This window comes from Oenanthe melanoleuca, chromosome 5, assembly GCF_029582105.1.
Source record: "Oenanthe melanoleuca isolate GR-GAL-2019-014 chromosome 5, OMel1.0, whole genome shotgun sequence".
Taxonomy (NCBI): Eukaryota; Metazoa; Chordata; class Aves; order Passeriformes; family Muscicapidae; genus Oenanthe; species Oenanthe melanoleuca.
The window spans coordinates 56,989,032-57,011,823 of NC_079339.1; the positions used below are offsets into that span (position 1 = coordinate 56,989,032).

The 22,792-nt window shown below is 49.6% G+C and overlaps 1 protein-coding gene across 2 annotated transcripts; it reads left to right on the forward strand.

The window, feature by feature from the left end:
• Positions 1-636: 636 nt before the first annotated feature.
• On the forward strand, positions 637-3,171 carry OTX2 (orthodenticle homeobox 2). 2 transcript variants are annotated; one of them, XM_056493152.1, is made up of 3 exons: positions 637-733; positions 1,106-1,278; positions 2,551-3,171. In XM_056493152.1, exons 1-3 carry the CDS (start codon positions 637-639, stop codon positions 3,169-3,171), a joined length of 891 nt encoding a protein of 296 aa, XP_056349127.1. The 2 variants fall into 2 exon arrangements, with proteins under 2 accessions (XP_056349127.1, XP_056349128.1); XM_056493153.1 differs by having other exon boundaries at positions 1,127-1,278.
• The last annotated feature ends 19,621 nt before the right edge of the window (positions 3,172-22,792 follow it).

Genomic DNA, 22,792 nt, shown 5'->3' on the forward strand with positions numbered 1-22,792 from the left:
TGAATGTTGCCCAAACCTGGGATAATTAAAGTCCTTGCAAGAGACTAGTGGAGAGATAGGTTTCTTGAATTGTTTCTTTGTTTCTCACCCTTGGGCTTTGTTATCTGCATTATTTATTTAGCCGAGGGGTTCTTTGTGTCTGCCAATGGCCCCAATCAAGTTTTGCTTGAGACAATTAGCCGGTGCCCGGCCGGGAATCCTATGCAAATGCCCCCGGCCGCCGTACAATGCGGGCAGTTGAAGGCATGGGGGGGTTTTGTTCGGGTAGTAATTACTGGCTGGGATGCGCCCCCCCTTCCCTCCCCTCCTCGCCCTTTTTGGGGAGAGATGCGTTTATCTAGTCAGTGTCTCCCAGCTCCCAAATCCGGTTGGGGTCCGAGCGGGAGGATTGACGGGGGGGGGGGGGGGGGGGGAAGGGGATAAAGCGGGGAGGGAGGGGGTGGGAGGGGGACAGCGATCTGGCCTGACTCCCCCTTCATCCCTGCATTGCTCCCTCCTCTCCCTCCTGCGCAGGCACCTGGCGGCCCCCCCCACGCCCCACGGCTCCCCCAGGCACCGCCCGGGGCAGGCAGGGCGCTCGGCCGGCTCCCCCTCGCCCGGATTTCGGCCAACTCTTCTCCCCGCCACAACTTTAGCATGATGTCTTATCTTAAGCAACCACCTTATGCAGTCAATGGCCTGAGTCTCACAACCTCGGGCATGGATTTGTTGCATCCGTCCGTCGGTTATCCCGGTAAGCCACGTTTTTCTTCCCTCTTCCCTTCCCCCTTTTTGCACCACGGATGAGAAGCCGCTGGGATTTTGGAGGCACGACATGCCCAGGGATCAGGCTGGCTTGGGTGGGTGAGGGCGTGGGGGTCCCTCCTTCTCCCTTCTTCTTCACTCCCAACTTTTTATTGGTGAAAGGGGCTGCAAACAGGGGAGACCCCCATGCTGGGGATGGGGCCAGGATGCTCCAAACGCGTGCAGGCGAGATGCGGAGTTGGGACCGCGGCTGATCCTGGGGGTGCGGGACCCCCGGGAGAGGGGAGAGGATATGGGTGCCCCCCTGGGGAAGGGTCTGGAGGGGACACCGGGGTCGGAGGGGCCGCTGACTGACAGCCAGGGCCTCTGGCTCCGTTCGCAGCCACCCCGCGAAAGCAGCGGCGGGAGCGCACGACCTTCACCCGGGCGCAGCTGGATGTGCTGGAGGCTCTTTTCGCCAAGACGCGCTACCCCGACATCTTCATGCGGGAGGAGGTGGCCCTGAAAATCAACCTGCCCGAGTCCAGAGTGCAGGTAGGATGCGGGGCGGCTCCGGAGAGCCCGGCCTGCCCTCCCCCTCCCCACCCACCGAAAGGGTCGGGCTGGCCTGTGCCTGACAGAGGGGGACACGAGGGGACCGGTTTAGGGCACGGATTCAGTCCCGAAGCCAAACCAAGCCCTTGTGGGATGAAGGAGGCTCAGAGATGGCTGGGGGGTCGGTGAGGGGATGTGGTGGCATTCTGCATCCCCAGGGCTGGGGTGTGCCCCCCTTCCTCCCCCTGCACTGAGGGGGTGCTGTGCAGATCCTGGATTCCAGCTCTTCAACCTTCCACACCCCAAAGCACAGCACCCCAAAATCCCAGCCTGTCCTGCGGACATCTGGGGACCCTGCAGAAGCCACAAAGGGTTCCCCCCTCCCCAAGGATCACCACATCCCTGGAGCTGGGCCAGACTGGGATCCCGGCTCACACCAGTACAGACTGGGGGCTTCCTTCCCCTCTGAGGGGACTTGGATGAGAGAGGGTGAAAAGAACCCTTCTCCTGGGGCTGCGCTGTGTCCTCTGCAGGGACCCCATCCAGGCAGCATTTTGGAGGTGCTGCTGCCAGGGCAGGAGGGTCCTGCCCCCTCTGGGACCTAGAACCCCAGCAGCAGCGGCAGGGCATTTCCAAAGCCATGCCTCCCACTTGTCTCCTGACAAGGCTGCCCGAGGCTGCGTGGTGCCGTGCTCCCGTGGAGCAGGGTGGCTGGGATTGGGATTTCCCCACGCCAAACCCCATCCTCCTGCCCACAAAACCTCCCCAGAGCCAGCCCCGCTGGGCCCTGCTAAGGGAAGCTAAGGTGGGCTTGAGGGCCCAGCTCTGGCCAAGGGGGTGAGAGCAGAGAGCCTGTTCCGAGGGTAAATGAGGCATCTTTACCCCCCTCCCCATCCCAAACCTCTGCTTCGCTAATTGTTCCCTCCTTTTCTGATGTTCTATTGTTTCTAATTAAGGGCTCGACTTCAATGGGCCTTAAACGGTGATTCCTGGGGGTCCCCGGCTGGCAAACAGCACAGAAGGAATGCTTCCCCTTCTCCCCAAAAGTGACCTTATTAAGGAGTTTGATTTGTGATTTCCACTTGTTATTACTGCTAATGATCTCAGGGAGGGGGATCCCCGGAGCTTTTCTTTGCAGCAGCCTGCAAACCCTCTGCTCTTGGGGGACAGTTTTAGGTCTCCCTGCCACCATCTCTTTCCTTCCTTGGGTTTGCCCGTTCATCCCTAACCCCAGGCTTTTTCTCTCTCCCCGCCTCGTGTCTCTGTCTCAAGGTGTGGTTTAAAAACCGCCGAGCCAAGTGCCGGCAGCAGCAGCAGCAGCAGCAGAACGGGGGCCAGAACAAGGTGCGGCCGGCTAAAAAGAAGAACTCGCCAGCCCGGGAAGTGAGCTCGGAGAGCGGGACCAGCGGGCAGTTCACTCCCCCCTCCAGCACCTCAGTCCCCACCATTTCCAGCAGCAGCGCCCCCGTGTCCATCTGGAGCCCAGCGTCCATCTCCCCGCTCTCAGACCCCCTGTCCACCTCTTCCTCCTGCATGCAGAGATCCTACCCCATGACCTACACCCAGGCATCAGGCTACAGCCAAGGATACGCTGGATCGACCTCCTATTTCGGAGGGATGGACTGTGGATCTTACTTGACCCCTATGCACCACCAGCTCCCCGGGCCGGGGGCCACCCTGAGTCCCATGGGTGCCAACGCGGTCACCAGCCACCTCAACCAGTCTCCAGCCTCCCTCTCCACCCAGGGCTACGGAGCCTCCAGTTTGGGCTTTAACTCCACCACCGATTGCTTGGATTATAAAGACCAAACCGCCTCCTGGAAGTTAAACTTCAATGCTGACTGCTTGGATTATAAGGACCAGACATCGTCATGGAAGTTCCAGGTTTTGTGAAGAACCTTTGTGGTACCCAGAGAAATCGCGACGAGAACGAACAGGCTGGGCTGAGCGCTCCAGTTTTAGTCAGGTCTTGGTTAAATTAAAGAGAAAAATAACTCCACGGACAAACAAACGAACAAAAAAAAAAAAAAAACTGACGGCAACAAGAGGGGGACAGTGTTGGTGTGATCCCGTTCAGACTCATCTCCTGCTCAGACACTCTGGAAAAGGAATAATAAAGAGGAAAAACGGAGGAGGAAGGCCTTAAACGGACAGATCATCTAGTGAGCAGAAACCAGACAGATCCATCTGTGTTCTTTCTAGTTTTAGCCAACCAATTGTTGGGTTTCTTTGTTTGGAAGAGGTGGGAGATCTTCCCACCTGCGGGCCAGTTTTAAGAAAAAAAAAAAAAAAAAAAAAAAAAGAGTCTAGGTTTTTATTTCTTTTTTTTGTGTGTGCGTGGAAAGATGATCCTTCACCCAGAGGTTTCCAATGTGTTAGCCAACCCTCGGTTAAAATATTCAGAATGGACAACATCTCTCTTTTTGTCCCTCTTTTTGTCCCTCCCTCTTTCTTTCTCTCTCGAGCTCATCCAACTGTTTCATGCCCAACTTGCTGAAGTTGGCACCCGGAGAACTTGGTTCAGGGCTGTGTGGGTTGTGTGACTGATTGTCCTAGCTGCACTACTTTATTTAAAGATTAAGAAAAAAAAAAAGATAATGTTCATAAGGAGTCAATATGTAGTTTTTAAGAGACAATCAGTGTGTGTCTTATATAAATGGTACATCTGTGGTTTTTAATCTGTGCTAGACTTCAAAACTGTGATCTCCTGTATTGTATGCAACTATGAACTCTGCACCAGCGGGAGTTCTGCTGTGATTTAAATAGGTTATAATTATAAGTGAAATTCAGAGCAACTGAGTTACCTATTATCATCTTTAAAAAAAAAAAAAAAAACTAATTAAAAATATATATTTAAAAAAATAATAAAAAAGAAAAAAAAAGAAAAACGCAAAAAACACGATCGCCTTTCACCCGAGGTGAACTGCACTGAAACTTTTTACAACAAACTGTCTCTGAATGAAAGAGGAAAGACAGAAAATACCCCACCCGAGGACATTTAACTCCTCTGGAGCTCACTTACTGCTGGCCACGCCGGCAGTAACCGTCAAATCCAACAGGACTTTGGGCAGTTGCTCTGACCTGGATGAATTTAAACCGAGAAATTCATTGTCGTTTATGCTTGCAGATGTTAACTGAAAAAAAAAAGAAAAAAAAAAAAAAGATATATATGCATAAACCTTTTTTTTCCTGGATTTGGCAGATATGTATAATTATATTAAAATGGTTCTAGCACACTTGATGGTTGTCTTCCATTTTAATCGCAGCCGGCGAGTGACGGAGAAGGAGCGAAGCCAGGCACGGGAGACCAGGAGGGTCTGGCTGCTTCTGCAGGGCTGAGACAAAAGGGGTTCTGCTGGCAGCTCCCCGAGGTGAAGCCAGCAAAATCAAGGAGGGGTGTTATATTTTTTTTTAAAATCTTTAATCAAAAAACTTTCATTAGAAGCAGACCTTGGCTGGCGTGACCTTTCCCACCCCAGCTTCACCAAACCTCTTGGTGGGGAGGGAGGGATGCATTTGCTCTGTGGCTTCCCAGGGGATGGAGTCCCCAGCTGTGTGTTTGGGGAGAGCCATAAACTTTCCAGGCAGGAGAAGGGGGAACCTGGATCGTGCAGGATGCTCTGAGAAGAGGTGCTGGGGAAGGAGAGGGACGAGTGTTTGAGCTACACTCTCACAAGTTGCAGCCCCAGCACGCAGGATCAGGCTCTTCCCACGCATCCCTGTTCTTGGTGGCTCTTTCTCTCTCCTTCTCCCTCTTTCTCCCTCTCTCCTTCCCGTGTGCAGCACTGGAGCCCTGAACTCAGGTTGGATTTAGCACAGCAAAACACTCGATCTCTGGAAAGGGAGAGACCTGGAGAAAAACCCCCGGCGCCATCCCACGCCTGTCACCTGCTTCCCCCAGGGTTTGTCACCAGCACCCTGTGACTCACCCAGGGCCACCAGCACCATGCCTTGGCGCCCAGGACTGCAGAGCACGAGGGATGACACAGCCACAGTGCCTCTCCATCCAGCACCCCAAACCTTCCACAGGCACCAGCAGAACGCTCCTTCCCCGGTGCCATTCGTGTCCCCCAGCCACGAGCAGGGAGCAGCTTCAATACTGACACCTCTGGGGGAAGGAGAGGGTTTTGTGCTGCCTCACGTTCGCCTGTGTCAGTCAGTGATTTTCTCATTTATTTTTTTGTGGTGGGAGCATCCGTGCAGGGGAGGTCTGGGAAGCACCAGCCGTGTCCCTGCCACCGGCATCTCCCGAGCAGCAGCGCGGAAAGTTTCATTTCTCCACGATTCCCTTCAAATCAGCAAAGTTTACTTCTTCCCCAAAAATTCCATTCGAGCAAAATACACTCAAGAAAACCAAGTCCTTACTGAACTGGGGCACAGCATTCCCACCTGCCTGGAAAAGCTCTTTGTTTCCTGAGCTTTTGATTATTAATTTTTTTAAAGCCTCTTTAAAACCTATTTTTGCATTTAGCTTTCCCCATCTTATCTTTTACTTTTCTTTCCTGAGTATTTCCCTGTCTGTCAGGGATGAGCTCCTCCAGCTAGTGCTCATTTTTATCAGGAAAAGCTAATTCATGGCAGGAGTTCTCTGATTTTTTCCCTGGCTTTTTGTACTTTCCACGTTTTCTCTCCCTGTTAGTTTCTGAGTTTAATTTAAATGGGCACATGCGTGGGCAAAGGGCAAAATCCCAAGGTGAGCTGGCAAACACAAAATATTCTGTAAAGAGTGTTTTAACTCCTTTTTAATTTTTAATGTTTTACATCTCCTGGTAGGATTCATTTTCTCTGAACTCAGGCTGTGGTAGGCAATCCTGGATCCAATAAAAAAAAAAAAAAAGCTGGAGAGACCACGTTGATTTAGTGATGGAAATGCAGATTTAGGGGCAAAGAGCTGATTAGGAGGGTGTTTGATTTAAGGTGTCCTGCCCAGCCCCCCAAAATACACATAAAAGCAAATCCTTTACCTGCTCTGCAATGTGATATTTCCCACCAGAGGGGGGAAAAAACATCCCTAAAAACTGGAAAAGCAGAAAAACAGGAGGGAAATCTGGAGTGCAACCATAATGGAGCTGCCTGGAATGCTGGATCCAGCACCTGTGCCTGCTCCCTGCTCATCCTGGTCCCTGCCCCTCCTGCTCCTGCTCCCTCTCCTTGTTTGAATCCCTCTCCATTTGTCTGCCCACCCTCCCCGATATTCCTTTCCACTCCCCACCAGCACCAGTCCACACCTCCCAGTGCTCCCCAGTAACCAGAGCATCCCTGCTCCCAGCCCAGGGAGCCCCAAAATAGGGACAACTTTTGGGGTGCTGCATTTCCAGGAGGACCCGGGGCTGGGGAGAGCTGCCAGTTTCCAAGGAGACAGGGGAGATTTACTGGAAAAAGGCGGATTTAGGGACAGGCAGTGGAGCTTCACCCCCTGGTGCTGGGGGGAGCGGCACGGGAACACCCCAAATTCCCACCCACACCTCGGGCACCGCCTTTTCCCTGGGATTTGGGGTGTGGTGGGGGTGGGGCTGGTGGGATGGGAATGCGTTTGGGTTTGGGAAGGTTAGAAAGTGAATATTGGGAAGAGGGGCTGTGCTGGGACTGGGTGTGGGGAGGTGTCAGGGATGGGGGTGAGGGAGGGGAAGGAAGGAAATGGAAGGGAAGGAAAAGAAGGGAAATAGGGAGGGAGAGAAGGAGAGGAGGAAAATAAGGAGGGAGAGAAGGAAAGAGGGAAAGGAGGAGGGAGGAAAGGATGAGGGAAGGGAAGGGAAGGGAAGGGAAGGGAAGGGAAGGGAAGGGAAGGGAAGGGAAGGGAAGGGAAGGGAAGGGAAGGGAAGGGAAGGGAAGGGAAGGGAAGGGAAGGGAAGGGAAGGGAAGGGAAGGAAATAAAAAAGGACAGAAGGGAAGCAGAAATGCCATTTCCAGCTGCTGGGACTGCCTGGTGTCTCCCTGCTGCTGTTACTGCTGCTGCACCTTAGTGCTGGGGCAGAGCAGAGGGAGCTGATGGAAGGAGGGGGAGAAGAGGTGGTGAAGAGATAGATAAATATATAAATCCCACACAAACTGTTAAAATCTGCTCTGAGAGTCAATTTTGACTTTTAGGCTCATGAACCATTAATAAAAATCTCCTTATACTCAGATGGCTCTCAAATGCTGTGATAGCGGATTACAAACTCCTAATGGAGATACTGTATGATCAAATATTCTCTAAGCACCAAGGTCTAACGTCCTGGGGGTGGCCAGGCCACCTGATTATCAGCTTATCAGCAAATACCTCTTAGTGAGGGATGTGTTGAAAAGAAAGTGTGCTCCTGGAAGTGCTCCCTTCCCCATTCTTCCTTTAGGCAGGGTTGGGAATGGCATCCCGTGGCCTGGGGACCATAGGATGCCCTGTGGCAGTGATGTCCCCACTGTGTCACGGGGCTTGTCCCTGGTTTCTGGTTTTCCCTGTGAGTGATGCAGAGCTGGAAGTCCCAGAGGGGTTTCAGGTTCTCAGTTCACAGAGGAACACATTTCTTGATCTCAGCACTGGTGACACTCAGCCCTTGCCAGGACCAAAACACTGAATGTGATGCATAATTACCTGGTAATTAAATTTGGAGGGCTAGGGCAGCATATTATAGAGAGACAGAGAGAGGAGAGGAGGTTCCTTCATGAGACCACAAACCAGAGTTCTCTGCAGAGCCAATTGCTGGGCAAACTGGACTGGAGATCTGCTTTTTCTGTTTTCAAGGAGGAGTTGGTTCTCTCTCTGCTTCTCCTCACCTGCTCACAGGTAGGGACCCTGGAAATTATTCCTGGATGCTGGTAATGAGACCTTAGAAGATGCATCTAACCCAGTCTGGGAGCCCTGTGCACTGTGGGGGTCTGGGATCAGGCTGGGCAGGGAGGAGAGGGCATGAGGGAGCAAGCAGGGCAGCTTTAAAATAGATTTTAAAAGTCCCCTCTGGTCTGTAACCTTGCCAACAGGGACCATGTTTTGTGTGTGACCTCACCACTGACACCAGCTCACAGCCTGCTGGGGCACAAATTCCACTTGGCTGAAGTAAAGTCTTCAAAACTTGGAGCATTTTTGGCTTTCCTGAAGGAGGTTGTGAAGTTGGGGTGTCAATGCCAAAGTCTTCAAGACTTGGAGCATTTCTGGCTTTCCTGAAGGAGGTGGTGAGGTCAGGATGCCAATGCCAAACAGAAGAGCTCTCCTGCTGACCTGCTGTGATTCACTTGTGACTTTTTGGTAAGGCTTGGTGTGTGTCTTCATCTTCCAAGCACCACCCTTGGGATGCAGGGAGGGTGCCCACAACTGGGCTGCCTTTCTCATCCTCCTCCTGCCAGAGGGGAGAGCAAAGCTGGGTCCTCCTGCATCCTCACTCCCTTCACAAGAGACAAATCACTTTTGCTTTTGGGCAGATTCAAGCAGAGGTGAAGCTGATTTATCTCCTGATGTTGCTGTGAAAAGCAAAGTGTCCCTCAGCTCCTTCAGGTTGTTCCCTCCATGTCACTGCTGTGGAAGGACAGGTAACTGTGCCCTGTCTCTCACTGATTTTTGGAGACCCCATAGGCCACTCTGGCTCCTCTGTAGCATGTGGGGCAGGTTTTATCCCTTGGGATAATCAGGGATACTCCATTAGGTAAATCTGTGGAGCCACCCTGCAGGGAGGCCTGTCTGGGAGTTACTGCAGGCTGATTCAGCTGAGGGTGTTGGCCTGGGGGCTGAAGAGCTGAAAACAAGGAATGTGGTGAATTCTGACAGTGCTTGCTTGGTTGTGAGGGTGTTTGTTGGGTTGTGAGGGTGTTCATCGGGTTGTGAGGGTGTTTGTTGGGTTGTGAAGGTGTTTGTGGGGTTGTGAGGGAGTTTGTTGGGTTGTGAGGGTGTTTGTTGCATTCTGAGGGGTTTTGTTGGGTTCTGAGGGGTTTTGTTGGGTTGTGAGGTTGTTCCTTGAGTTGTGAGGATGTTTTCTGTGTTGTGAAGGTTTTTGTTGGAGTGTGAGGGTGTTTTATTGGGTTGTGAGGGTGTTTTGTTTGGTTGTGGGGGTGTTCATGGTGTGAGGTTGCTTGTTGGGTTGTGAGGGTGTTCATTGAGTTGTGACATTGTTCATTGTGCTGTGAGGGTGTTCATTGTGCTGTGAGGGTGTTCATTGTGCTGTGAGGGTGTTCATTGGGTTGTGAGGGTGTTTGCTGAGTTGTGAGGTTATTTGTTGGGTTGTGAGGGTGTTCATTGATTGTGAGGGTGTTTGCTGAGTTGTGAGGGTGTTTGTGGGGTTGTGAGGAGGTTCCTTCACTGCTGGGCAGAGGAGGCAGGAGCCCTGACCCCCTGACAGAGGCTGCAGGATCTGGGGTGATGGAGTCTGGAACCCAAACAGCATCAGCCCTGCATCAGTGGGGAGCAAGGGCTGGGGTGGGGCCCCTGAAACTCTGGGATCCACCCCAAATCACGTGGGAAAGGAGACCTCTACTGAAATGGTGCTGTCCACCAGGACCTGCCTTTGGAACTGAGAGGAGAAGATTAGGAAAGGTTCAGGAAGAGCCAGGAAAGCAGCTCAGGAGGCATGAACCTGCTTGGTGAAGTACTTGGGGTGTTCTGTCCATATAGGAGTTATCCAGGGGAAGGTTGAGATGCTGTGAGTGCATTTGGTGAGGGCAGGATAATACCTGGAAGACAAAAGCATGTCCTTACCCATTTGGTTGGAGTATCCATGTTGACAAGTTAAAATAAGATTAATCCAAACTGGACTAATACATCTGAGAAAAATAAAAGAAGCTGAAACAAATTCCCTTAGGACAGGGAAGCTCTTATTTTTTAAATGTAACAGTCAAACACCCATGTGCCTTACTAAAAGCCATGAAGGAAGTACTTGCCCTTGTCCATAATTACTTAAAATACAACATGTCACATCATTTATGGTAACCATCCAGGTCACTCTGCTGTCTCAGGGCTTAGTGCAGGATTTTTTAGAGGATGGAGTGTTCACCAGATGGTTCCTGGGGAAATTTGCATCTGGATCACGTCTGGCCATGGAAAATCAAACGGAGCTGGTGTAGGAGAGGGCTGAGAGCTGGGCACCAGGGATCAGGGCACCAGTGCTGCAGATGCTGGGATCTGTGTTTTGGGAGGACCTCCAGGCTAATTTTTCCTCATCCAGGAAAAATGTTGGTGTCCAACCTTTCCCATCTGCAGTGGAACAAGGACACTCTCCACTCCTATCACAATTCTGGGATTCCTAAGGCAGCCCAGCATGGGGAAACATCTTGCAAGAATTTCCTGGAGCTGTGTGGGTCACCTCTGTGCTGCACCTCAGCTTTCCCTGTTTTCCTTTGGCCTCTCTCCCTCTGTCTGCCCACCCTGCCCTCTCTCCCTCTTCGCCCTGCCAGGAGCACTGAGGACACAGTGCCAGCCTCTCCAGGTGTGCAAACTCTCTGCCTCCTTTGGCAGGTCCTGCCAGGGCAGCCCACACTGCTGGAGGCTGCCAAAGCTCCTCCCTGACTCGTGGTGTCCCATTCCAACAGCAGAGAGGTGACTGCAAAAAGGGTCATGGCAGGGACAGCTGAGTCTCCTTCCCTGGGTTTTGGGGCACATTTTCCAGGGTGCCAGTGCTTGAATGGATCATCCAGGTCTGCTGCAAGACTGTGATGCTGAAAGGAGTGGTGGTGGATTGATTAAAAATGAGTAGCAGTGCTGGGGCTGTTTGGAATTTGTTGGGAATGACAGTGCAGATGCAGAGGTCACCCTATGGCATTACACTGGTCCCTGTTAAACTGAAACCAGAATTAGAACCTCATATGCAACCACTTTAAAACAGCCCCTAGATGTCTAAAATCCCAGTCTCTGACATTCCCTTTTTATTTGGATGGCATTGCTGTCCAGCAAGGGCCTGTTGAGGCTCCACTCATCCCCTTCCATCGGGTCAGGCTGCAAGAACCAACCCCACAAACAGCACTGAGCAGCACCCTGGCATTCCAAGGGACCCTCAGCTCCCTCTCTGCAGCACCCACTCCCCACACCCCTGTCCTGGGATCTGTACATGATTCAGGAGGGTCCTCATGGCTCAGGAGGTGCCTCTGTGGCTTTTATGCTTCTGTCTGCACAGCCATAATTGCCTCAACCTTTGCACAGACACTGCAGCAAACAGTTGTTATTACTTGGCCACAGCATTTAATATTTGCTGCAAGAAGGTGTCTGGTCCTTTGTAAGGTTTCTGGGAGGCTGAGATTGCCTAAACCCGGGAGCTGAGGGTGTTTTTAGCCTTGCTGGGATGGGGACAGGTGGAGATGTTGGTGATCCTGTGCCAGACAGAGCCCCTCGAGGGGGCACGGGGCAAATCACAGAATGCTGGACTGGTTTGGGGTGGAAAGGACCTTAAAGATCAGCCAGCCCCAGCCCCCTGCCATGGCAGGGACCAGCTGTGTCTGGCACTCGGGCACAGGGGATTGGAGGTGTTGCAAGGAGATGGGCTGAGCTGCTGGGGAGAGGGGGTGTGAGACAGAAATCAGCTGGTGACACCCCCGGCAGCACCCAGGGGCTCCTGATAACCTCACACAGCATCCCGGGATGCTGCTGGGCCCATCCTGCCCCCACCAGAATGAGCAGCCAGGCTCTCTAATGGGCAGCGATAAGATATTATTGCGCAGAGTCAAATTACTCACGGACACCGGGCGTGATGCGCTCAGTTTTTATTTGCCTTCAGATCACGGAAATCCACAACGGGGTTAATTCTGGATCCAGCCATACCAGCCTGTTCCGAGAGCTTTAAAATTAAAGCAGTCACAAGGCTGCCCTTCGCTTTCCAGTGAATCACGCAAAAAAACCAAACGCATGAGAACAAAAGGACAAATGGAAAACCGAGGGTTCCGGCAGGAATTCAGACTCTTTTTTTGGTTTGCACCCGGAGCAACGCGACGGAGTCAACTTTCCTGTGTCAGGAGAGAGGGGAGGGAGGGATGTGCTGATTAGATCTAATTTCCTACCTGTTTACTGTAGGCATTTGCATAATGATCACCCTGCAAAGAGTGGTTAGCATATGCTAACAGCGATTCTTGCACCCATTAAAACACAAACCCCAGGCAGGCTGCTGCTGTTTACAGCACGTCTCCTCCTCCTGATTGCATCCCAGGGGATGTGTCCAGCGGTGCCCCCACTACCTGAGGTGGCTGGAAGCCTCTTCCAGATGTCATCAGGACAGGATGCAGAGAGATAAACACAAACTGGTTTATTTTCATCCATAAAGAAAAATCAGAGGGCTGAAAATAACATATGAAAGTCTTTCAGGAGTTGAGTTTGATGATCCTTGAGGTTCCATCCCAGCTCAGGATATTCTGTGATCCATTTTCCATGTTAGTGCCTAGATCAGTGTTGGAAGAAAGTGATTTCTCCAATGTCCCATATTTCCAGCCCAAGCACTAGCTTGGCAGGAGCAGCTGGTAGATTTTGAGTTGAGGACAGTGGTTCAGTTATTTTAAGCCAGCAGGATGCATCTTTCACCAGAACTTTCACCACAACAAATCTTCATGCAGAGTGTGATGATTTACAGATCATCACATACAGATTTACCCTGACCTGGTGGGATGTTGAGCTTATTTGTAAATCATTTGCTTTTGGTGAGGACAGGCACAAGTGTGCCATTGTTTTGGAAGAGTTGTCAGCTGAGTGACAAAAAAAAAAAAAAAAAAAGATAAAGGAGAGGGATGCAAGGCAGACAGGACTGTGCCATTGCCAAAGGGTGGCAGAGGATTGCAAGCTTTGAGGAGCCAGGCAGGGAGGTGTCAGCAAACAAACTCAGGCTGGCTCACCTTTCAGCAGAGCTGTTCATTGCTTTGCTCTGACAAAGAGGGTCCTGCCGTCCTCCCCACCTCCCCCTTTTCAGTGTCTCCCAGATGTGTTTTCACAGGTTGGCAGCTGCCTGCAGCAGCCACAGGCCCCTCAAGAGTTGTGTCTTTTCCACATGCACATCTTTTTAATGGAAGCATTTTAGTAGCCTGAGTGAGCATGAGAGAATAGAAATATCCAGGGAAATAGGCACTCACCTTCCCCTGGGATGGAGCAGCCCACCACATTGCTGTGGCTCTCTGCTTTTTTTTTTTTTTTTTTTTTTTTTTTATTGACAAATTCACATCAGCTGCTTCTTGTCAGGCAGTATTCTGCATAAACTGGATAGTCATAGAATGAAAAAGGTAAAACAATTCAACTTTGAAGGGCTCTCCACTTTGTGGCTCTCCACTCTTAGACCTGTGCAAAGTAGAGCAAACTTCAAAGTTAAATCACATTGCTTTGGTCAAATGTTGAATATCTCCAAGGATGGAGATTTCTCTCAGGTTTTCTGCTCCCTGTCTGGGGATTTAGCTCACAGAGGAGAGTTTTTACCTGTCTGGTGGTGCTCAAGGGATCACTGGCCCACAGCTCCAGCTGAGTGAGGGATATTTGCCCCAGCTCCCCCAAGCACTGCTCTGTCCTGCTTTGAAATACAGAATACAGAAATACTCTTGGAATCACAGAATCCTGGAGTGGTTTGTGTTGGAAGGAGCCTTAAAGGTGGTTCCAACCCCCAGAAATGTGGAACCACAAGATCCCTAAAGCCTTTCCAATGCCAGCACTGATCCCTGGCTGGGTATGAGAGTTAAGGCTTCATGGCAGAGCCAGATGTGTGCAGAGGTAGGAGCAGGAGGTCCTTGCTCTGTTTGTGAAGCCCCTTTGAGCAATCCCACAGTGTCCCCTAGCAGGGACACTCACCTCCAGCCAACTGCTCTGGGGCAGTGTCCCCCTGGACCCTCATCTCTCCCACACCAAACTTCCCAATGACCCTTCACCGTGTCTGGGAGTCCTTTGGACATCTGCAGGGGTGTTCCAGAGGTTCCCATCACACTGCACTGCACCAGGGACAGCAGAGATGATCTTGCAGTGTTATATCTTGGAGTGGCATCATTTTCTCTGTGTCCTCGTTCACGTTTCCCAGCAGTGGTGGCACTGAGGTGTTAAAGTGACTCTGGGGCAGAATTTTTGCTTTCTGCTGTCTGTGTGATCCCTGATGCAGCCCTTCCTAGCTGGAGGCATTGCTGTGGGATTCCTTCTGCCACTGCACACCCTGTCCCAGCCCCTGGCCAGCCCTCACAAGTGAGCCTGTCCCTGTGGGGTCTGCAAGGCAGAGCTCCCACCCCGGTAATGCAATCACCTCGTGCCTCCCTCCTCTTGATTTCGTGTAACAAACAGTATCTCGTTCTGCTGGGGGTCCCACAGCTCCTCAAATGCCTTTATCAGCTGCTCCAGGATCCCTGGCAGGATTCCTGGAGATGTTGTTCACTCACACCTCTTTCCTTTTCCCCATGAGCCTGTTAAGATTTCTATTTTCTCACATTCACCCCCATGTCAGCTGCCTGTGCAGATGTTTCCATCTTGTAGGAGGCTGTTTGCCCACAAATCCAGCATTTCCAGTTTGTTTTCTTCTCTAGTTGCTGGATGTTTTCCTGTCTGTTGTTATAATGGAGTCATGATGTGGTTTGAGTTGGAAGAGACATTAAAGACCATTTTTAAGGTTCCAATCCCCTGCCATGGGATTGTCCCCCACAGGGACAATTTCCACTATCCCAGGCTGCTCCAAGCCCTGTCCAGCCTGGCCTTGGGCACTGCCAGGGATCCAGGGGCAGCCACAGCTTCTCTGGGCACCCTGTGCCAGGGCTTTACCCCCCTCACATTGAAGAATTCCATCCCACTATCCCATCCATCCCTGCCCTCTGGCAGTGAAGCCATTCCCTGTGTCTGTCCCTCCATCCCTTGTCCCCAGTCCCTCTCCAGCTCTCCTGGAGCCCCTTCAGGCTCTGGAAGGAGCTCTGAGCTCTGCCTGGATCATTCTCCTCTCCAGGTGAGCATCCCCAGCTCTCCCAGCCTGGCTCCAGAGCTGAGGAAATCCAGCCCTTGGAGCATCTTCATGGCCTCCTCTGGACTCACTGCAGCATCTCCAAATCTTTCTCACGCTGGGATCCCCAGACTGGGTGCAGAAGTGACAGAACATCTCTGTGCTCCTGGCAGAGATGGACATCTCAGCATTCCTGATTTACCAACATGGCACGGAGACACTGGAGGTAGGACTGGTGCCTGTGGGCTCTGTTTGGGATCAGCCAGGTATCTCAGGCACATCTCAAGTCTCCAAAGGTGAGCTACTGCTGATACCTCAACAATTCCCTGGCAGTCAGAGCTAGAAATCCAAATCCTACACCTGGAAAAAAGGAGCAGCCCTTGGAAGCTGCTGTTCTCTGCCCTCACTCCATAGCTGCAGGGACTGGTGCAAGAGCCCAGCTCTCCTGCTGGAGCTGCACGTTGTGTTCTCATTATGCAACCGCCGTATTTTAATAGAAACCTCTTTTTTAGGCAGTCTCAAAAACAGGCAGATTTTTTTCCCCCTCCTTCTGTCAAATGACCAACTTAATAATTCACTGGTTGTGCTGGGATTAGGCACTTTGGGCCACACTCTGGATTTCTTATCTTTAATGTAGTTCTCGACGACAACTTCTGCACTTAATCCCCTGACAAAACTCCCTTTGATTCCCGCGACGGTCGCTCACAGAGATCAAACGCGGGACTCTGCTCTGTCAGGTAGAGCTGGGCCAATATTTTGTGACAAATAATTTACCCACAGCCTTTCTCCTCGTTTTCCCTCCAAATTGTCCGTTTGGCTGAGGCTCGGGGCTGCTGATGGATTTGTTTCTGGGCGAGTTCAATGAGCTGCTCGTGAGAAAGAGCCTGAGAAGGTTCAAAGAGCTTCGGTGTTTGTGGGCTTTGACCTCGCTCAGGATCAGCTTTGGGCTGAGCCCAGCTCACCCCACAAGTGACATCAGCACTCGTGAGTCATCCCCTCGTGTTTCTGCTCCAGCTTGGAGGAGCAGTGACTCTCTGAGCCCAGACAGTGCAAATAATCTCTCACATCACCTTAAAATTTCCTGTTCCGTGGGTGTGCTGTAATGTATGCGCCTGATAGGGATTTTATCACTGTCCCTTCTAAGAATAGTCTCCAAAACCCAAGCAGAGGCGAGACAGGGATGTGCAGAGATAAAGGTTTCCATGTGGGATCATGTCTGGCAGGGACAAGGGGCACTCACTGCCCAGGACTGTCTGCACCCCATGTTGCATGTCCAGAGATTGAACACACACTCCCCATTTCTACCCTTGCATTGCCCTGGCACTTAGACCAGTTTAACCATTTAACTGAGCATTAATGGTATCTCTGTGTGTGCTGTATTAATGCAATCTGGCTGCTTAAGGTAGAGAAAAAAAATAGAAGTTAGCATTAATTAAGAATTAGTTCTGATGTGGAATGATTTGAGCAATATTATGACTGTAATTTCGCAGGCAGGAGTGGTTTATCTTACAATTCATGTCAACTTTAGCTGTTTTTTTTTTCCTTTTCAAAAACAAATTAAATGCCCAAAAGTCTCAAAATGCACCAAGGTGGGAACTTTAAGGTCTCCATTTATTTTCCAAACAGCCCTGGTAATGCCTGCAGGGAGCAGAGAGCAGTGCTGTCTTACCAGGGCCCACAGAGACGCTTCATTAACCCAATTAAGCAGGTGGATGGAGAGGGTCTCTCTGATAATTTACACCTTACTAATGAAGTGTGTGACTCTTAATCTCCTCCAAACAAGATACACTCATGAAACACTGGTGCAAGGAAAGGGGAAATTAATTAGGTGAAAAAACTATGAGATTATAGCAGAGGGATTCCAACGAGGCAACTGTAACATGGCTGGTGATTCATTTGTGCCTGTCTTAAATTAATGTCTGAGCTGTCAAGTAAATAAGACCCAGCATTATTTTGGCTTAAAAGACATTCTCACCAGGCCTAGCACGAGGCACCTTATTTTCCTGCATGGCACAGATTTTCCATGCCCCAGCTGCCTGAATGACCCTGAGGTGAAGCAATCCCACCCTGAGCAGAGTTTGGCCTTTCCCTAAGATGTCTGGTGGAGGGTTAGGAGGAGCTGCTTATTTTATGCACCTATTTTCAATGTAGATTTGTGTCACAGAAATGTCTGCCTGGCTGCCAAACCCACATTTGGGTCAGGGAGATGTGGCTGTCCCATCCCTGGAAATGTTCAAGGCCAGGTTGGATGGGGTTTGGAGAAACCTGGCCTTTAAGGTCTCTCTCAACCCAAACCATTTTGTGATTTTATGAAATCATGGTCAGCAGAGACCTTCAGCAGCCTGAGGGCTGGATGCCCAAAACAACACAAATTCTTCTGGCCTTCAGTGGCACTGGGAGATGTCTAAAAAATTCCCTGTCCTGATTAGGAGCTGGTGAGTGATCTCCCCAAAATTTGGGGTGAGCTTGACTCAGAATATTGTCTATTTTGTGCCTTTTAGAAGACACTGCTAATCTCATGGTCATGTACAACCCCACTGCCTCCAGAGTGTGGGGCCTTCAATGATTAGAGAGTGAGAATGCCCCCAAAATTAATTTCATCCCTCAAATTGAACTGCTGGCCACTGAAAGATTCCCAGAGTAGCAGATCTGAGCAGATTTAGCACTGGAAATTGTATTCTGTCCTAAAAGGAACTCGATGAATCCAAGGATTTCAAAGCTTCTGGCAAACACAAATTAAATCAGTAATTAATTAAGCACTCCTCGTAAAATATGATCACTGGGTAATGCCAACTGTGGGCATTCACAAACTGTGAGTCCAGCTCCCCAAAATTATGAGATTGGCTTAAAAAAATCACGAGATTAAAACCCCAAATTGTTGCATTTTCTTTATCCACCATCTGGCTTCTCAGCCTCTAGGGTAAACATGCCTCGTGTTTTCAACTGCAAGGGTGAGCCACTCACTTAAAACCATGAAAACTGAGATCCTGGTGCTTCATAACGACTCCAACAGCTCAGGCTTTCGGAAAAATGCCAAAAATCCTAAGACTGATTATAAAATCAGAAGAATTTGCAGTACTGATCACTTGTAACTAAAATGTCTTTGGCTCAGCAGTTATTTTCAAATGCAGGAAGCCAGTGCAAGAGCTGCTGGAGAAGGAATAACAAAGGCTCTCCATCCTAATCAAAAGTGCAAGAGAATTTAGGTGGATGAGATACAATGACAGAGGCAGGATGTCGTGCAGTCCTTGCTGGAATTTAGCCAAGGCATGGCAGATAAACACATCAGTTCTCCTGAAAACTCTTCTGGGATTGTTAATTATTACAAATAATTGTTCCTGTCTCTCTGGGAGGTGGTTGCAGGCAATGCCACAGCACCAGGCATTGACTGTGGGGTGGTGGCTTCACATGGAGCCACAGATGTGAATGCCACCCCCAGAAACCCCAGTTCCACAGCCCTGACAGACAGTTTGTGTCAGGAAAATCCTGTCTCAGGCTGATCCGACTTAGCTTGTGAGACAGGGCCATTTTGGTGGCAGGGCTGGCAGCCACAGCATTACTGTCTGGGGAAGAATTTACACTGCAGTGGGAATGGCAAATTATCTGGAGGGAAAAGTAGCTGCAGCAGGGCCATGGCTGGCCAGAACCAGGAAAACAGATTTCAAACTAATGTAAACAGCTTGGGTTTATCACCGGGTTTGCAGGTTCAAAAATAAATATCATCGTTTTTGTGGTCCGAAATTTGGTTATTTTCTACTGACACTTCGAAAATGTAGTTTTCCAGTGACCTTGAAAACCACTTTAAACGTATTTTGCAGTAATTTAAAAACCTGAGGTTAATAAAAGAGATTCAGAGAAAGAAAGGAAGCCTCAATTCTTTAAGCAGGCCTATTTGTCAAGGAAGGGAAGATGAACTTGCAGCCACCTGAGCATCCCAGCACATGTATTTTAGAGAAAACCACTTCTAATGTCTTCACCGCAGCAGCATCCTCTGGGCATCAAGAAGCTGTTTTCTCCAGGGAGAAACATTATAGCAGTGCTTAGGATAGGCTCTGATCTTTGCACCTAAACCTATTTAAAGTGACATTAAGGGTTTTGTGCTGCTATGAAATTACCTTGGGCCAGGGAGAGCCCTCGCTCCACGCTCTGCTGTGCGAATCGAGGCACAAACAGGGTGAGCTACAGACAAATTCATGCAGTGAGCACCAGCCAGGGCTATTTGAGCAAAAAAAGATCCAGCCTCTGCCTCAGAAGCTCAGTGCTGCAAGGAATGGAGGTGATAAGGGGGAGGCTTGACCTCGTTTTTATGGTTTTTCTCTTGGCACCTCTGCTAGATGGACCTTCAGGCCAAGTTGTGAATGGTCACTGAGGATTCCACCCCAGCCCAGAAAACCAGCACCAGGAGGAGCTCCCAGACACACAGGGCAGTGGGCAGGAGCAGCAGTTCAGATGCAGAAGATACTGGTTAACCTGTGAGTGTGGATCTCAGGATGCTTCACCCCACTTGGACCCATTCCCTGCTTTCCAGAGGATGTTTGTGAATTGGATAAAGAGGTGTCTGTGGCTCAGTAATTCATGACAGGACCCATCAGTGGTGTGTTTCTCACCTTGGCAGTGGCCATGCCCTCAAGACAGAACCAAGCACCTCACCAAGCTGCTTCTTCCTCCAAAAGATGCACCAGCAGGTCAGGTATAGGTTAAATATGGCAGCTCTCAGGAGCTGTTTTATCCTGTGTGCAAACCTGGTTATAAAGCTTATCAAGAAGAGAGGCTTGGTATCACAGTCTAGTACTCATAATTAATCCTGGAGACAGCACGGATTTAGATTCATTGGGGCTGACTTCAAATTAAAAAGTCACTATTAGCATGTGAAACAGACACCATATGCTATGTATTAACACTGCAGAGGTTACAGAATGTTGTGTATTTTTTGTTTCAAGTGAGATAGGTGTAGATGTGTCCTTTTCAGTGTTTTCTTTCACATAAAGTAGTCTCCATTGGGGTGGTGGAAGATGATTTTGGAGAGATTGCTCTGCCAGGATCTATTTGTATGCAGACACCCATATGGATGTGGTCCTTGTTTACAGAGCCATTTGGATTTGTACTTATAAAATTGTACTGGGTTTATGTGTATTTTATATGATATTACTACAGCCAAAATACAATCCTGATCAGTACACACACCAATCAAATAGAAAAGGCATGCACACATCAAAATATGTGATATATTTACACATACAAATAACCCAAAATACAGAGGGAAATGCAGTCTAAGGATATATTTGGCAGCAGCCTGTAAAACCTCATTGTATGGGGAGTTAATACAACGTTCTCAGTGTCTCCAGTCATCAGAAATTTCAGTTTAAAGTTTTTGCACAATCACAGCCAACATAAAATGCAGCAGGAAATCGCCATTAGTCAAATGTGGTCGTCTAATCCCACTGCAAAATGGAGCTTTTTCATTTTTATCCTGCCACGGGTTAGTTTGTGATTTCATATGTCAGATACATCAATTCTGCCAAGGAGAGGAGATGGGGAAGAACAAATTAAAAATATAGCCTCCTTTGCTTCAGGGGAAGTAGGGAGAGCAGGTCTTTGTGGGGAACAGTAATAATGATCTCATTTGAGAGACTTTCTGGGTTTGATTCTTTGCTGCCCTTCCTCATGGTTAATTACACCCTGGTAAATTGAGGGCCCGAGCAGCAAATCCAGATGAACACATATTCCCTCTTTTCTGCTGGAATTGCACAGGCAGAGTGCACAGAGGGACCACATCCTTGGACATGCCCATGCCAGGGATGAGAGCCCTGGCTGGTCACTGCTGGGAAAACCTGTGTTTTTATCTCTCCCTCTTTCTTTCCCTCATCTCATTTTGCTCCTCACTCTCTCCCACTTTCTAATTCTCTCCCTTCATTCATGCAACCACTGGGATAAATACAGCAACAGCCCCTCTCTTCCCAGAGCCTCATGCTTGGGAGGATATTTGTGTGTGCCACACTCTGCTTGATGATTTGTCTTAAGATAATTATTTCTAATGGCTGTTGTTGTTTTTCCTGCAGAAACTGTAATGTAGCCCCTTTTGTCTCATTGGCTGGAGCCTGTTGTTTCTGTAAGAAAAACAATAGGCCCTCAGATTAGGACTGCATATTATGGCTCTACTAGCACAGCAGGCTTTTGGTATTGGTACCAATCCTATCAATTCCTGGCATCCTTCCCCCTTTACTCCTGGTAATTAATCTTTTCATGAATGCTGTCACATTTAGAGCCATTTCATTAAGTTTCTGCTTCCTACATTTTTATGTAACTCCCTGCATCCCTCATCTGCTCCATCAGCTGGAGAGAGGCAGTGCTGGGGTGGCTCATCCCTCTTCCCTCCCCGTGGAACAGGCAGTCCCATCCATCAAGTCACAGGCTGATGACAGACAGGCAGACTCATGCTCCAGACAGCCTGAAAGGGGCAAAATTGAGCCATCAAAAATTAGGAAAAGCCCCTAAGAATGAAGCCCATGGGATGTGATGCCTGTTTCCCAGATGTATGTGCATAGCAAAGGCTGGATAGGGAAGGACTTACACACCTTGTGCAAGTACAAAATGTTTTCCATGTGGAGCACTGCAGGTTTCTCAAAGCAGGGACAGGATTTTGGGACAGTCACTTCCTCCTGCCATGCACCAGTGCTCCTCCTTCCTCCTCCTCCTCCTCAGCAGGTATCTCCCACAAAACACACCAGCTTCAAACCATTCTGTAAAGCAGGTTTTCTGGGTAAGGGAAGGAAAAAAGAGGTTTGAACCCTTTTTGCTGCTGTCCCTGCAGACTGTGTCCCTGGCTGTGGCAGGGAGGTGGGTTGGGTGGTCACACACAGCCTGTGGCTGCAGTGCACATCTTCTTAGGGCACAGCAGCGGGGTGAGAGACAAAAGCTTGTATTCCCAGCCCTGCCTCAAGTGACCTTGTGCAACCTCTTAATTACTGCAATTACTTGCCTCCTGAGATGACATTATTAGGCCGTGCTCAGTAATAAGGGCTGTGAAGTTCACAGAATTATTTGTGCCGGGTGGTGGAAGAGCAGGGAGTGGAACACCCGGACATCTCGTGGCACCCAAACCAGCTCAGGGTCACAAGGGGTTGATTGCTGGCTCTCCCCTGAAATTTGGGGCAGGTGGTGTCCCAGTGTCAGGTTTGGAGCTGGGATTTTTTGCAGTGAGGCATCTGCAGTGAGGCTGTGATGTGGCTGCACCTAAACCTGTTTTACCAGGGACAGAAAACAGCATCAGTCCCCCTCCAGTGCTGCCCATCTGCCAAATTTCACGTTTCTCCCCCAAATCAAGCTCCTAAATGGTAAAATACCAATTACAAAATTTGAAAGGGTTAAACCCAAGTGCTGCTGAAGCCAATTTTTAGCATTAGCAACACTAATTCAAAACTCCAAAAGGCTGGGGCATTTTGCTGTCCTTGAGGAAAAAAAAGAGAAAAACACATCTAAAAACCCTAAAACAAACAACTAAAAGCAGACAGAGCTGCAGAATTCACCCTAAGGCAGGGAATAAACATCGAGGATCTCAAGTGAAGTGTTTAGTTATTGAGAAGCAACAGCAGCTGAAAACAGGAGACTAAATGGAAAAGAACTAAACAGCCTTAAGTGCAATCACTGGTACCTCCAGTGACAGCTGTAGCTGCTTTTGCTTCTGGCTG

Excerpts from the sequence above, each read along its gene's own strand:
- OTX2 (XM_056493152.1), top strand. The coding sequence starts at position 637 with ATGATGTCTTATCTTAAGCAACCACCTTATGCAGTCAATGGCCTGAGT. Across the intron at positions 734-1,105 it reads TCCGTCCGTCGGTTATCCCG|GGCCTCTGGCTCCGTTCGCA; the intron begins GTAAGCCACGTT and ends ACTGACAGCCAG. Across the intron at positions 1,279-2,550 it reads TGCCCGAGTCCAGAGTGCAG|GTGTGGTTTAAAAACCGCCG; the intron begins GTAGGATGCGGG and ends CTCTGTCTCAAG.